General features: G+C 40.7%; 3 protein-coding genes across 5 annotated transcripts in view; all 3 read left to right on the top strand.

Annotated features, from left to right (window-relative positions):
* Positions 1-323: 323 nt before the first annotated feature.
* On the top strand, positions 324-1,673 carry LOC105693558 (transcription factor MafK-like). The gene is made up of 2 exons (XM_012413583.3): positions 324-495; positions 957-1,673. Exons 1-2 carry the CDS (start codon positions 463-465, stop codon positions 1,320-1,322), a joined length of 399 nt encoding a protein of 132 aa, XP_012269006.1. The 5' UTR covers positions 324-462; the 3' UTR covers positions 1,323-1,673.
* Positions 1,674-1,813: 140 nt separating this feature from the next.
* Positions 1,814-5,967, top strand: LOC105693556 (inorganic pyrophosphatase). Of its 2 annotated transcripts, XM_048656836.1 has the most exons (9): positions 1,814-2,417; positions 3,316-3,551; positions 3,949-4,035; positions 4,228-4,291; positions 4,412-4,474; positions 4,573-4,786; positions 4,855-4,964; positions 5,248-5,329; positions 5,447-5,967. In XM_048656836.1, the coding sequence occupies exons 1-8, from the start codon at positions 2,225-2,227 to the stop codon at positions 5,295-5,297; spliced, it is 1,017 nt and encodes a 338-aa protein (XP_048512793.1). In that variant the 5' UTR covers positions 1,814-2,224; the 3' UTR covers positions 5,298-5,329; positions 5,447-5,967. The 2 variants fall into 2 exon arrangements, with proteins under 2 accessions (XP_048512793.1, XP_012269002.1); XM_012413579.3 differs by lacking the exon at positions 5,248-5,329 and having other exon boundaries at positions 1,822-2,417.
* Positions 5,968-6,393: 426 nt separating this feature from the next.
* The window catches only part of LOC105693549 (proteoglycan Cow), a 79,631-nt gene continuing 75,256 nt past the window's right edge, over positions 6,394-10,768 (top strand). For both annotated transcript variants that reach the window (XM_048656832.1, XM_048656831.1), the window contains exon 1: positions 6,394-6,637. In XM_048656832.1, coding sequence (XP_048512789.1) covers positions 6,536-6,637 — 102 coding nt within the window. In that variant the 5' untranslated portion in view covers positions 6,394-6,535. The remainder of the gene's footprint in view (positions 6,638-10,768) is intronic.

Below are 10,768 nucleotides of genomic sequence, written 5' to 3'. Positions count from 1 at the left end.
GGCAATCTTGGCAGGTGCGATAAGCATATTCATGTGAATAAATTAAAAATTTCTTCACGCAATAACTTTCGTTTTTCTTTGGATCCTGCGTGCCACCGCATAGACGGAAAATAGAAATTATTATAGTACCATAAACATGACAAAAATTTAATTGGCTCTCATTTTCAGCTGAAAAAATTTCTCCGGAATTTGAAAACTTGCAGATTTTCAAATGAGAAATTTAAAATTTGCCTCCCCAACTGACGCACGCGCCGTGTAATCTGTGCAGCTAGTCGGCGCGATGGCCTGCCCGACCACGGTCGATGTTTGTGGAAGAGATAGTTAAAGCCTCCGAGGCTAGTCAAGCGAAACCTAGGTTAGTGCCTCTACAATGACGAAGCATATTATTTGGAACGGCATAAAACGCAGAGAAATAATTACCGTAGACCGTGGAGTCGGTGTGGACCTAAAAGACGCTGAAATATGCCTCTGGAAGGGAAAAACGTGAACAAAATGGTGAGTTTTTTCACCGACACAAAAACATGGATCTTCGTGTAGGCTTCCATTTTCGATATTCTGCTGATACTTCGAGGGACTGTTTATGATACACCTTTGTCAACCTAACCTATTTTGGTTGACATTTATCGGATAATAAATTTCTGTACGACATCTAAATATTATCGTAATTATCTACGATTTTTCATGTGCTATTGTTTGCATGATATCCAATGATTTTAGCGATGCAACATGTACTCTGATATATGTAGGATGGAATTTGATTAATTCATTGAAACATGTATTCGTTTTGCATTAATATAATTGTTCTGGGTCCCCATTTGATTTCTTTTAGATACTACCATGGTTGTGTGATATCACACATTTTTTTCTGTCTTTTCAACACGCAAAAACATCGATTCACATGCATAACGTTCGATAGATTGCTAGGTTCGAATAAACCATGTATCAATCTAATACAGGAGCCGCTTTCTCCTGGACCCTGTCTGGACATTAGCGATGATGAACTGGTCACAATATCAGTTCGGGACTTGAACCGACAGCTGAAGCTCAGAGGATTAACGAGAGAAGAGATTGTTCGTATGAAACAACGCAGAAGAACTTTGAAAAATCGCGGCTATGCAGCTAGTTGTCGTATTAAACGTATTGAGCAAAAAGATGAACTTGAAACAGAGAAAAGTCAAGAATATAGAGATATGGAAGCAATGCAAGATGATAATGACAGAATGAGAGAAGAAGTGGAATCTTGGCATGCCAAATATAATGCTTTGAAAAAGTTTGCTGTTGAAAAAAAAATCTACATTCCACCCGAACTAGAGACTATGTAATCAAGTACATCGCACATATATCCTATCTGATATCTCTTCATTCTCATCATCGTTTTATCATGTTTACCCATTTTTTCATTTTCTACAGTCCTGTTAACTGTCATGATATAATATTTTACAATATGTTAACTTTGTTAAAAATTCGTCGATCTTTCAGTTTCTTTAGTAATGGTATTTAGAATATTGAACTGAATATTGGTATTGGCTCTTCTTATTTTTAATGATCTATCTAACTTAAAGGTGATGGTCGTTTTTTCACAGAAATAATCACAGGACAATTGTCCTGAGAAGTAGAATGTACTGCCACTTTAATTATCAATTAATTTGAATAAATTACATTTTTGTACAATACAGTACTCATTACATTAATTCTATGAAACCTATGTTCACGATTTCATTAGATAGATCATGTTAGTGGATACTTAATGAAGCTGTAAATCTAGATAACACATGATAAACAAAGCTTTATCATTTATCTTCAGAATGATAAGATTTGGCAGTCAGATGGTACTAAGGCTGATGATTTCGAAATAGTCTTGTTATTTTTCACTCTCAGCAGTAGACCAAAATACCGATGTTGTAATTGGCAATGATAATACAATAGGAAGAAATTGCAAATTCTTACTGGTATGGTAGCGAGCAGCTTGAGTGTTGATATCTCTGTTACAATACTTGGTATGACATTCAGCGTCAAGACAAAGAGACTGCCTAAAATTTCTTTCAAAATGAGCAAGAAAATCAAGTAAATAGATGGATCTTGCTGTATCTCTACCGAAGATAAACAATCATGACAGAGGCGTGCGAAATGAAATCCTCTTGTATGTTATCTAAACGCGAAAATCGACTGACACCACATTTTAGTCGAATATTATCTGTTTGCTTGATGACCGCCAGATGCCAGCATGGCGTTGGTTGCGTTGCACGTGTTGCGCTCGACAGCTTTAAAAGGACTCTCGATTCCGATGAGTTTGGTTAGTGCCGGACGTTGTAGTAAACTGATTAGTGTTCACGTTAAGCGCGCTTTTGATAGAAATATGTCTTACACTGCGGTAGAGAAGGGTACACCGAATACGACCAATTACAGGATATACTTCAGTGAGTATTTTTTGTGAAGAGTCACTTACCCTGTTATCACATCCGCAACGTTTTCCCCTCTTTCTTGTACTGCCTGACCTATTGACTGCGTTACAAGTCCCTGATCCCTCGGGGTCACTTCCAAGACGATTATCTACCTTGCATTTATCCACCGAATGTACTTTACCGATTTTATTTATACCACTGATTTGAATCAGAAAATGAAAATATCAATTCCGTTGTAACGTAGTCACCAAAAATATGGTCCATTCTGTAAATGCTGCGAATTTCAATTTGCGGGTCACGTGACCATCATTTGAATCGTGTACTGTACAACTTTTTTTCATGAATTTCATTGCATTTGTGACGTTATTAGGTGCTTGGTTCTACGAGAGGTATGTCAACACGAAAGACATTGGTATTTTCAGTCTATATTCGCCGTACAGCAAGTTAATTATAGATCTGAAAGCTTTGAGAAGCTAATTATGTAAATGGAAAGTGGCAACTATACTACACTTCCGTCTTCTACACATGCTAATTTATACGAATTTCTACGATTCCATATGTGTTGTTAAAAATGTTCTTGACCTCTAAATTCTTTACAAACTTCATCGCATTTTCCATTGCTCTAGTATTCTCAACTAGTCAATTGACTGCTCAGCCCAGAAACAAGAAGAAATGCTTGTCACAGTGACTTCACCATGAAATTTAATTCATTAATTATTTTCTCAAACAATGTAATCGCACATAAGTACCACTATGAGTAGACATTTTTTTTCCTTCATCATTTTGAAAAACATGGGTTTGAATGTCCTGTGACTTGTTTACCATCACATGGAAGTTGCTGATGGTGTTGCCAAATGTGAAAACCTTTCATCTGTCTCAACATTAAATTATATGTTATCTTGCGTTTATTCAGAAAATGATCAGGGTCCAATTTCGCCAATGCATGACATTCCGCTGTATGCGGATGAGGCACGGAAGGTGTTCAATATGGTGGTAGAAGTACCTCGGTGGACCAATGCAAAGATGGAGATCAGTCTGAAAGAAACGCTGAACCCAATTAAGCAGGATGTCAAGAAGGGAAAGCTGAGATTCGTGGCCAACTGTTTCCCTCATCATGGTTATATATGGAACTATGGAGCCATCCCACAGGTGCAGTTTCAATTAGCAGCCCACGTTCACTTCCATGCTTTGGTTCTCTAATGTACATCATTAGATAATTAGGAAAATATGAAATCATTTCATGCTTGTCTCTAATACTGCTGAGTTGATGAGAAGGTCAATTATTCCGACCCTACTGTTCATTGAATATTGCAATCTTTATGACTCTTATCTAGCCAGTCATAAGATAATATCACCTACAAACGATTATAGGCCTAGATCACGGTTCAAGGCTGTGATTGATTAGATATTACCTACCGCCTCAAGTTAATATAGAGTAAAATTTCCCAATTATATACCAAATTTGCACTGATTCATGATTCTCATTGTATGTGTATTACATTTTATTCATCAATGCAAAAATTTACGCATTGTAACTTAATTGTAGACGTGGGAGAATCCTGAGGTATTGGACGAAGCTACGGGCTGTAAGGGTGACAACGATCCTATTGATGTCCTCGAAATTGGACAAAGAGTAAGAGTAATTCTTAGCCTGTTACCTGAGTTACATGATAATCCTGACGAAATTTAAAGCATTGTTGGGTACAAAAACATCCAGTCTATTCGGCTCATTGATTGCATAATCCATTTTATGTGAATATTGCTTTCACTTATCTTGAGAGTATGTACAATCAAGTATTTTATTAGATGACTATCACTTTTCTAGGTAGCTAAGCGCGGTGAAATTTTGAAGGTCAAAGTTCTTGGTACCGTTGCGCTAATTGATGAAGGTATTCAATTTTGATACTGATATATACGGGCATTAGGATTTCCAAAAGCTGAATTATATTCGGATAAAACTAAATATTCCGCATGCTTAGAGTACAATGAATAAAGAGATTTTTTGACAGGTGAAACTGATTGGAAAATTTTAACCATTGATGTGAACGATCCGCTGGCTGATCAAATAAATGGTATTTTATGTTTATTCTTTGCTTAGTTGTTTCCATTGCTGACATTTGTTTATCAGTGTTGTAATTCGTAATGATTGTCGGAATTTGTATATTTGTAGATGTTAATGATATCGAACAACATTTTCCTGGGTTACTCAAGGCAACTATTGAATGGTTCAAGATCTATAAAATTCCTGATGGAAAACCAGAAAATCAATTTGCTTTCAATGGTGAGGCAAAACCTAGAGACTTTGCTCTCCATATCATTGAAGACGTTCATCAACATTGGCAAAGCCTGATCAAACAGGAAGCACCTGCTGGTGGTATCGCATGGTGAGTTGTCATAGGTCAATTTTCATTGATCCAAACTTTCTGATTGAAATCAATCCAAAATACTGCAGCACCAATGTGAGTGTGGAGGGCAGCCCTTTCAAATCTACTGTGAGTAGCGTGGAAGAAATACTGAAAAATGCCCCTGAAGCTGGAGAAGCACCGCCTATTGATAATTCTGGTAAGTTGCTCTCCTCATTTTCAAAGTATCCAACTAAATGCAAAAATTGGGTTCAAATTCTCTCATGGCAAAATTGTATTATTAAAGGAGTCATGTTCTATGGTATTCAAAGAAGTTTCTTTTTTCACTTATGTAATGAGGGATTGAAATTTATGTCATTTATAGTACCTGAAATACCTGAAAACCAGGACTATTTTTTAAGGATGATTTTTAGTTTAGTGACTACCTGAGAATCTGCTATATTATCAAAATAACCCCTTCAAATTTTTATATTTCATTACAGCGCATAAATACTATTACCTATCAGCTGACGATTTGAAAAACAAATTATAGAACATCTGCATAATTACTGCGTGTGTTCCGAGGTTATTGAATTGTTTCTTGATGATGAAGAAATGTATTATTGCATGCTGTATTTTCCACAGATTTATGACCTAATGACATAAAACCTGAAAACCTCGTTCGTTGCTGTTTGATTTCAGTTGATAAGTGGCATTACATTCATCTGAACTGAGACGCAGGAGGTTGATACTATGCGTGTTGTTCCACTATATCTCTAGAGCATTGCTTTCACAGCAGTTCTCAAACTAAGCACACTCCTATGTTAGAATTGTGGATTGTATTCTTACATGAAACAACATCGCCACAGCGTCAGACACACACGAACATTTAATGTCCACTAGAGAACGGTCTCGGTATCCTAATAACTTTTAGAAAGCATAATTCGTTGAAGCTAATCATAGTTTCGTACAAATGACAAAAGTGAGATTAAGCAAGCTTTGTCGAAAATGCAGCATCAAGGACTGACTCTTTGATGGTCATTTGCTATTTATTTATTTTATCTAGAGGTTGTGGAAATAAAGCAGAACCGATAATGAAATTTTGGGATCAGAAAGGGACAGCTGCCTCCAGCACCCTTTCTTTTTCAACAGCCAATACTCTAGCTTTTTGTCTTTGTCGACAATTGTACGGTATCTTCTTAATAAATTAGATATATTATAAATTCTTGACTTTCTTATAATGTCATTTCTAATCATGATTCCATCCTTTCTCTCATATCAAAAGACTGATCATTGATTCTTTCGTTTTTAGTGTTTTGTGATTATTTTTAGAATTATTTCTAAATTAGATATTGAACAATAACGGGATGGCGGTAATCGTGAGGGTAGTTCACGAAACGAAGTCAATGGGGTAAGTGGGAACGGTGAAGCAGCTTTGTAAGACGGAGATATTGACTGGGTGCGGAGCTTCCAAAGCTCAAGGTGAAAAAAGTGGGGCGCTAGCCGGCAACCACCCCCAGAGGTTCGACCCTTTGAATTTCTTCCAATTCCTTCCGCCAGGTAGCGCTTAATTTCCAAACCTGATCTCCGTCTCCTCCCTACTGTAATTCCACCTTCTACCCCCCCCACTACTCCGGTACGCCGCAGTAGCGCAGCGCAGTCACAATTCGTTCGACTCCTGAGCAGGATCGTCGCGTTGTTGGAGTGCATTGGAGTTTCTCTCTCTTTCGTATCAGAACTGCAGCTCAGTTTTTTGACAGTTCGTTATCGTGACCGAAGCTCGTTCGAACGATGCGTTTATCGTGGGTGGTTTTAATCGCGTTGCTATTCGCGGTGGCCGCCGAATGCAAACGCAAGAGGAAGTTTGATGGCGACTTTGAATTCGCCGAAGAGGTGAGTTTACATACCATAGTTCAAATATTGAAAACCTACCCCTTGGAATGCGGAGATAAAAACGCTATAAAACTCATCCGACCGATAGAGTCCTATGGCTGAACTCCAAACATCTCCATCACGCATGCTAGGCCATATTTTCAAATTTAATCTATCTGTTTGTTATTTATTTATTGTCTTATTTATTCATCTTTTTCGATGTCACATCGTCTTCAGGGACAATGAAGACCCGTAGGAAGACCCTTGACTTTTAGGCGGTAATAATTCGCAGTGTTCCAGTGCGTGACAGTTTGTCAAGTCTCCTTGCTCTCTTCCTCCTGGCGAACAATTAGGGGAGGTACAAACAAATGTATCCCATTGCTCTCAAAACGAGTTAAGACAAAGGCATCTTATTCTCTTACTCGAGACAAATTTTGTTCAAAATCTTTCGACATCAGGCCCAATTGTTCTAGTATTTTTACGAATTTCCCTCCTTTTGTTGTCCTCGAGATTATCATCCCCCATCATATTCTTACACCTCAATGCATTTTCCATATTACAAAATATGTACAGTTTGAATCTTATTGTTAGGTCGCAATAAGAATTCGAACATACCTTGCAGTTTGTCACGTTCTACAATCGTGCACATCTTAGTTTCTTTCAATTTTAGCGTGACAAGAACGCGTAATACGTGATTACGTGTCCTCGAATTAACTTGACCTAACTTTGAGAGCGATATTACTGCTCAGAATCAGTCGCTTAATGGGACGCCCACATAACCAGTCAACCTACTCCAGGTGGTCGCAGGTCGTAGCTTTTTAGCCGCTGGGCTCGGGTTGCAGTTAAAATCTTCGACTATCCTAGATAATGAGACACACGATCAGGCGATCCGCGTGTGACCAATGTACCGTTGCAGTCTTTACAATCAGTTGCAGCATGATTGTGAACTGATTGCGAACGCTGCAATTCATCGTGATCAACAACGCTGATGATCTTCCATGAAGACTGTTTTAAATTGTTATTTGGGCAGCTTCGACTCGAGGGAACCACAATTTCCATTCGGGAGTTTGAAGCGTTACGGGTTCTCCCGATTCTACGACTATCCGGTAGTCATAGTTTGATACGAAGAGATATTCCCAGCTCTTCAATTCTCGATTCCCCGAGATTCTGATATTGCTATACACTAGGTAACATTTGCCCCTGTTTCTTTCGTGGCAGAGGTGGGTATGCCTACTTGTGTTTACCAGAATCTTTAGGGCCTTGGACCGGCCATTTTTCGTCGTGAGACAATTTGGCGGCTACCTGCTCTATGCCGACTATAGAACTTGTTCTAATATTTCACACTTACACAAACCAATTCTCTCACTGCTGGTGATGATGAGGATCTGCCGGCCACCGACTCCTCGTGGTGCATGAGTACCTTTTTTGCTTGTATGTGTTTACTTTCACCTCTATCAATTTGTGTACTCGTTGCCCTGGACCACGGACAGGTATATAATACGCGCGGAAATTTCAACGCTGTAAATGCCCCCGTCTGTAGGGTGAGCGAATGATTTTTCAATATTTTCTTTCATTCCGTCTTGCGAAGCGTCTGGATGTCTCAATTTGAATTATGAGACATCTCCTTTTTCTTCACGTGCGTTTGCCTCGGTACCGTCTCGGCTTTTCTCTTTCGAGGATCAGGAGATTGCGTGACCGCGAGCGCGTCGAATTCTTTTCTAAACGCCGAGAATTCAAGAGGAAGGAGTCGAGGGAAGGGAGAGGTCCATGGGCGAGATGCGTAAGGGTGCCGGCTCTAGACGTCGGAATAAAATTAAGGTGGTAAAAGAGGGACGGTGGAAAAAGAATTAGGCGAGGAGAAGAATAAGAATAAGAAGAACAAGAAGGGTTGGAACTCTGAGCCATGCGACGCGGTTTGCTATCGATCCGCTTTCGCAGCGACATTCTACTATCTCTCTTCCTTCCTCACCCTCTCCCTCTCGTTCTCTCTCTTTTTCCTCCGCATGTTTATATTTGTTCACATATACACATAGAGATTGAAAACGCAAATGTAAACCCTCGCCGCTCCGTATTACGCGCTATCATAATTATACGCGTGTAAATACAGTTATACAACTACAGTAACTCGTTGACGTTACCCCGCTAATTTTTAATGGCTATAATCGCAGCTGTATCCTCCCCTAATTCAAATTACCTCTGCGGCTACCCATGCTTATCGTCACAGTATATCGAAAAACCAAAAGCAATATTTTAATCCACGGTTCAATTAATCTCTCAAATTCATGTGGCTCCAATTGACGACGGAGATACAGCTACGAAGCACATCTGCACCGTACCAAAAATCATCATCTTCAACACCCGAAATATTATCCATTATCCTGCACCCCGTGACCTGATGCGAAAAAGTGCATCTTCCCTTGCGTTCGTTCGTCGCTAATAATCATTCGGCCAACGAAGAGGAATCCCTCGACTGGATGCACTTCGGTATCCGTACGGAGGTTGGGCTGGGGCACGCATGTGTATGCATGACTTTCAGGGTACACAAATAAGGTAGAAACGTTGGCATCACCTTCGCCTCCGGTCACGATTGTGTACGCTATAGCCGGAGCGGCGAGGAACGCGTCAGGAATTCAGACCTGTTTGCTGACGGTGCAGCGGGAGATGCATTCGCGACCCTCTTGACCACACCGAGGCCCGCAGCAGCAGCAGCCGGACCCATTAAGTCAGGTGAATAGATGCTGCACAATGCAACTACGACCTATACGTGGCCTGTGTCTACGCCGGTCGAAATGCTCACCGAAAATCACTAATTCTACGCCGATTGTTGCGGCTACCTTCCGGTATCGAAAAGAGGAGGAAATCAGGCGATTCCGATTGATCCGAACCAACGAAATACGAACGGAAGGAGGACGAAATTTTGATACTTACTCTCAAGCTTGTATTAGGATTAGCAAGATCTGGAAAGCTTGCGGAATCGGGCTGCAATTTGGAAATGTTAAGGCTTTAATCTTCCAATTTGGCGAATCGGTTGAGTGCCTTTCGTAATACCGGGTGCAGGCGCAACTAATTGGCAGATATTCACCGCATCGGGCTCTTATCGGATATAATGTAAGGACATTATTGCCGCACAGAAACATTTAGCCTTCCAAATCTATGGTTTCGACTGTAACGTAAATTCAGACGGGGATATTGAATTTGCATCGTCGTGCCATAATTATTGATCAGGACCGCGTTATCGCCATGCAGATTCCGATGCACCGCTCACAATCGGCTAGATACGACGACTCTACATTCTCGCCACGAATCCCAAGGTGTATAAAAATGGGGAGAGAAAAAAAAAACCGAGTACTCGGTACCATTCGTTCGGATGAAGAAAATACGACCCGTCAACGGCTGAGTGCATCGAACCTCTTTTACTTTGAGATTCCGCATCATTCCATCACGCAGGTGATACAGGTGATACATAACGTCCGACGAATTCGCTGGAAGATTACTCGAGGAAGGAAGGAGGCGACGAAAGACTGGGACGAGATAGGTACGATCCAAACATCGGGTCTTCCGGAAACCCCTCCCTGTGAATAGGGAAAGGTATAACGCGACGAGGATCAGGACGCAATTACATCTCTGCTCCGGATCTCAGCTCCCGACGTTTCTAATCATAAGCAATGATTCCCTCGCATCTTTCTCCGTACACCCGCGTTTTACCGTCACCGACTCGACTCGCTCAACTTCGCTGTAAAAATTACTTTTTTCTCTTCCAACGCTGGAAACTGTCATCCGAGAAATTACTCCCGCTGCAGCAGGAATCCGGATCGCTGAGAACCTCGGCAGAACAATAACGAACAGCGTGACATTCTCCCGCAGTTCACAGCGTTACGAAATTCCGGGATTTAGTATAGATGTGAGATAAGGCCGAATGTGATAAGTCGAGACGTGAGAAGATGAAATAAGCAGCACGGAGGAAGCGTTCATTGGTTGGTTTAAACGGATGCAGCAGGAAGTTGCGGATGGTACGTAACGCGCCGAGGCCGTTCGGATGCAGTTCGGATATTTCGCTGCGCAATTTTTCACCTGACCGACAGCTTTTAAATTGGCTGGACCGGGCGCGGTACCGCCGGCAACTCTATATACCCTGCGATCGAGCTTGTTAAA

Source organism: Athalia rosae, chromosome 6 (assembly GCF_917208135.1).
Source record: "Athalia rosae chromosome 6, iyAthRosa1.1, whole genome shotgun sequence".
Classification (NCBI taxonomy): Eukaryota; Metazoa; Arthropoda; class Insecta; order Hymenoptera; family Athaliidae; genus Athalia; species Athalia rosae.
Note: the sequence above shows the minus strand (reverse complement) of the source record. Positions and strands in the feature narration are given on the sequence as shown.

What these genes read in the sequence shown, in the direction of transcription:
- LOC105693558 (XM_012413583.3), top strand. Translation starts at nt 463, where the DNA reads ATGCCTCTGGAAGGGAAAAACGTGAACAAAATG. An exon ending in GGAAAAACGTGAACAAAATG is followed by an intron (nt 496 to 956) that starts GTGAGTTTTTTC and finishes AATCTAATACAG; the next exon opens with GAGCCGCTTTCTCCTGGACC.
- LOC105693556 (XM_048656836.1), top strand. Translation starts at nt 2,225, where the DNA reads ATGGCGTTGGTTGCGTTGCACGTGTTGCGCTCGACAGCTTTAAAAGGA. An exon ending in CAATTACAGGATATACTTCA is followed by an intron (nt 2,418 to 3,315) that starts GTGAGTATTTTT and finishes GCGTTTATTCAG; the next exon opens with AAAATGATCAGGGTCCAATT. An exon ending in GCTGGCTGATCAAATAAATG is followed by an intron (nt 4,475 to 4,572) that starts GTATTTTATGTT and finishes GTATATTTGTAG; the next exon opens with ATGTTAATGATATCGAACAA.